The following is a 3,467-nucleotide window of genomic DNA, read 5'->3' as shown; positions in this document are numbered from 1 at the left end:
CAGTGACAAAGTGATGCCTTGTGCCGTACGACCACGTGCAGGTCCACGTGTGTATATCTAGTGTCTTGTCGAAATCGAGTATAACCCTTTATATCACAGAATATCTCTGGACAATAAAACAAAATTAGCTTCACAAATTGACTATACGTGGTAAACCGTGTCCAGGAAGAATAATATAATGACATCATTTATCATACTCACGACCTGAATGGTGGTGTATGGAGAGATGGCCCGTAGTGGTCTGAGCGAAATGGCCCACGGTGCCACAGTTTATCACGTTAAGGCCAGAACCATAATCTTGATGGTTATAGTTTCAACATAGTCAAAACTTCATGAATCGACTTTAAGCGTCATATTTTCATTTATTAAATGGCGATCAATGATAGCATCATATAACATGGACACTCAAAGCAAACTCTTATTTATTTCTCATATGAGACAAACACAAATAAATTCATAGCACTGTCACCTAGTATTTCAGCGATACTAACTTCATTCAGGCGGTATTTTAACAGGCCACTCTATTTCAATGGCAATGGAATATTATTGATATTATTAGACACAAGTTAATCTAAAGGTCAACACCATCCGGGGCTCCAGACGTTTCCGAAGTTTTTAGGGTTAGATGCAGGATCAGGAGGAGGGTAGAGGGCGGGAACCATCTGCTTCCGGTAGTCCTCTATCCGGGCTCTTAGTTTGTCAACAATGTCCGGCATCTGTGCTGCCAGGTCGTTATGCTCAGTAGGATCCTCTGTTAATGGAGAAGGGTTGACACTGACGTGTTTTAAAACAACATGTTTCCTTATCAATGTCTATCAATATCGATCAAGGTGAATTCTGCTCGTAACGTAACAATCATTTTAGCAAACCTATTTGCGTAAATAAATATTTTCGGCACCTACCACGTATATTGTAGAGCTGCACTGGACTATCGCCTTTAAAATATACAATGGTCTCATAAAATTCCCTTTCTGTTCCGTTCATAGGCTTGTGCCAACCATCAGGTCCACCTGGGTAGCCCATTATCAGCTTGTAGTCTCCAACCCTGTGAACAACAAGTTTCAGTTCTTTACACCTGCACTCTTCGTTGAGCATAATTTATATTATTCATTTTAGAAATGTTATTCAACATTATGTAAAGAATTCCCATAGTTAAAGTTCAGTTCTTAATTTAGATCTTAATTTATTGGCACAGAGATAATGTCTAGGTGTTCGTGTCTTGTCTTGATGTATACTCGGTTAAAGACGGATATTACAAAGTAGTCTTTGGAACCTGATACCGTATTCCAGCATGGCCCTCCACTGCAGGTTCGAAGTCGTCAAGGTTGTATATAAACTCGGTCCTTGACGACGGAAGGCCATTCCTGATGGATTCCCAGTGACTTATACCATCGATTGACGTCTCTACAATGATGTTGATAATCGTGACATTCAAGTAATATCGTCTAAAAGTAAATAGAGTATAGTATGACAAACTTCACATTTCCTTGCCTATTCATTATGATTTCGTTATTTCACAAAATTGTGTCTTTGGTAAAGGGCAAATTTTAAGTCACACGAATTTTGTCTTTGCAACAACTTATCAACACTGCTATCGCTATTGTGTTGTTGCATATTCATGATAATATCTACTCTCTTGCCTGTTGTAGACTCGAATATTAATGGTTCGAATAGTGCTGCGTTTAAATATTGTATAAAACAGCAAAAACATAACAAAAAATAACCAAATGAAATCTCTGTGCTTATTACCGGGCGTTCCACCTGCTGCTGTCACTAAGGTAGGCTTCCAGTCTACAGCATGCATCATTCTGTAATGACATGAGTCAGTGATTACCGGAGTGTTTCTATCTGTACTGACCAGTCTCGTTAACATGGTATCTCCAGCACAGAGGAACATTAGTCGCCCCGTGTGTCACTATTTATGTACTGTCATTCTACTTCTCTTTACTTTGTCCAACAATATACTCATGACATCAACGAACCCATTGTAAGTTGTCTTGGTTTTCTTTAGTCCAGCACCGTACATGAAGGATGCCCCTCTGGTGCCCCCCTCCCAGATTGAGTGCTTCCCTCCTCCTCAGAGGCCAGTTGCAAGCATAACTAATGATAGGACCGCCATTCTGAAGTGAAATGAAACTCCTCAAAGGTGAATAATGCAGAATGCAGATATTACTATTCCACATGTTAACAGTTTAACGAATTTTATTGATTCTTTGAATTTTCAATTTGCTGCACAATCAACAATCTTAACCAAGGCCGTTAGGAATTATGTATGATTCAGGATATTTGTACTCATAAACGAGATTTTCATGAATCCTTTGCTATTATGGTATACACTTTCTCAGCATTTCGGTCTATAAATTATGAAGACGACTCTCCTTACATCAGCTGTAAACAGAATGAGTGTGTTTTCAAACAACCCCTTCTCTTTCAGTGCCTGTGTAACGTTTCCAACTGCTTCGTCGAGGGCAGAAACCATCCCTGAAAATATATCATATCAGCATACAATCATGCATGTAAGCATTGTGTCATGTTTGAATATATTCACTCTTTAACATGGATTCCCCATTTTGGCACATTAAATTAACTCCGTGGTGGCAAGCCCTCAGCAGTTTCAGGCTAAAGGTATGATAACACGGAACTAGTCTAATTGTTAACGTCATTTGGTGTGAGACGGCCTGGCGACGGGCCATCGACTGCAGCTCGATCCACAGCTCGAGTTGGAATGGTGAAGTTTCGGAGGAACGTGAGAAGTGAGAACAAACTGTACCTGAATATGTCCTGCGGCCTTCTGTTCATCACATTAGGATACATGTTGTAGTACTTTTCAGGAACCTGAAAATAATACGATTGGCGAATTAAAAGTGAATCTGCATGACATATGAAAATCGCAGCAACTGACATATCTGGTGATTTGTGCTGATATTTGCCCCCGTGAGATAACATTTACAGTATATGAAAGTGTTGAGTAGAGACAAATCGTCATCAAGAACATTTTCACAATTGCTAAATACATTATGCAGTCCAAATGCATTTAGGCTAGTACATCACATCATTCAATCCTGAAAACAACTGCACTCTCTAGTCTGCATGTCTAATCCCAGAACCTCCTGATTCCATTCCTCTCAGAAGTGGCGTTGACCTTGTGTAATCTAGTACCAAACCCATTTCCATTAAAACACGAATTAATATAGAGAGAGCAGATGCAAAGTTCTCCTAGAGAAACTAGTTGACAGAAGACTTCACCCTCAATCGGAGCATGCACATTCTGATAGGGCAGGTACATAAACAGAGGCTGGGAGACGTTGTGTTCGTTGATAATGTCAATAGCTTCTGGGTGAATGTATACTGCAACAAAGACAGAAAGTTTGGAAATATTTAGCATTACCCTGCACGTTTTGGTGTAGTGGCCTGGTGCATGTCACTATAAAGGTCGGGGTTTGATTCCTTGTTATGGGTGCAATGCG

The 3,467-nt window shown here is 39.9% G+C and overlaps 1 protein-coding gene across 1 annotated transcript; it reads right to left on the bottom strand.

Moving 5' to 3' along the window:
- Positions 1 to 405: 405 nt before the first annotated feature.
- On the bottom strand, positions 406 to 2,804 carry LOC124270867 (arylsulfatase I-like). The gene is made up of 7 exons (XM_046705927.1): positions 2,771 to 2,804; positions 2,384 to 2,481; positions 1,983 to 2,120; positions 1,750 to 1,808; positions 1,281 to 1,404; positions 903 to 1,045; positions 406 to 751 (listed from the first exon to the last, which is right to left on the bottom strand). Exons 3-7 carry the CDS (start codon positions 2,024 to 2,026, stop codon positions 579 to 581), a joined length of 543 nt encoding a protein of 180 aa, XP_046561883.1. The 5' UTR covers positions 2,027 to 2,120; positions 2,384 to 2,481; positions 2,771 to 2,804; the 3' UTR covers positions 406 to 578.
- Positions 2,805 to 3,467: the final 663 nt, after the last annotated feature.

Source organism: Haliotis rubra, unplaced genomic scaffold (assembly GCF_003918875.1).
Source record: "Haliotis rubra isolate DU_JTF1 unplaced genomic scaffold, ASM391887v1 Scf1553, whole genome shotgun sequence".
Classification (NCBI taxonomy): Eukaryota; Metazoa; Mollusca; class Gastropoda; order Lepetellida; family Haliotidae; genus Haliotis; species Haliotis rubra.
The sequence above is the reverse complement of the archived record's forward strand: the minus strand, read 5'-3'. Positions and strand labels throughout refer to the sequence as shown.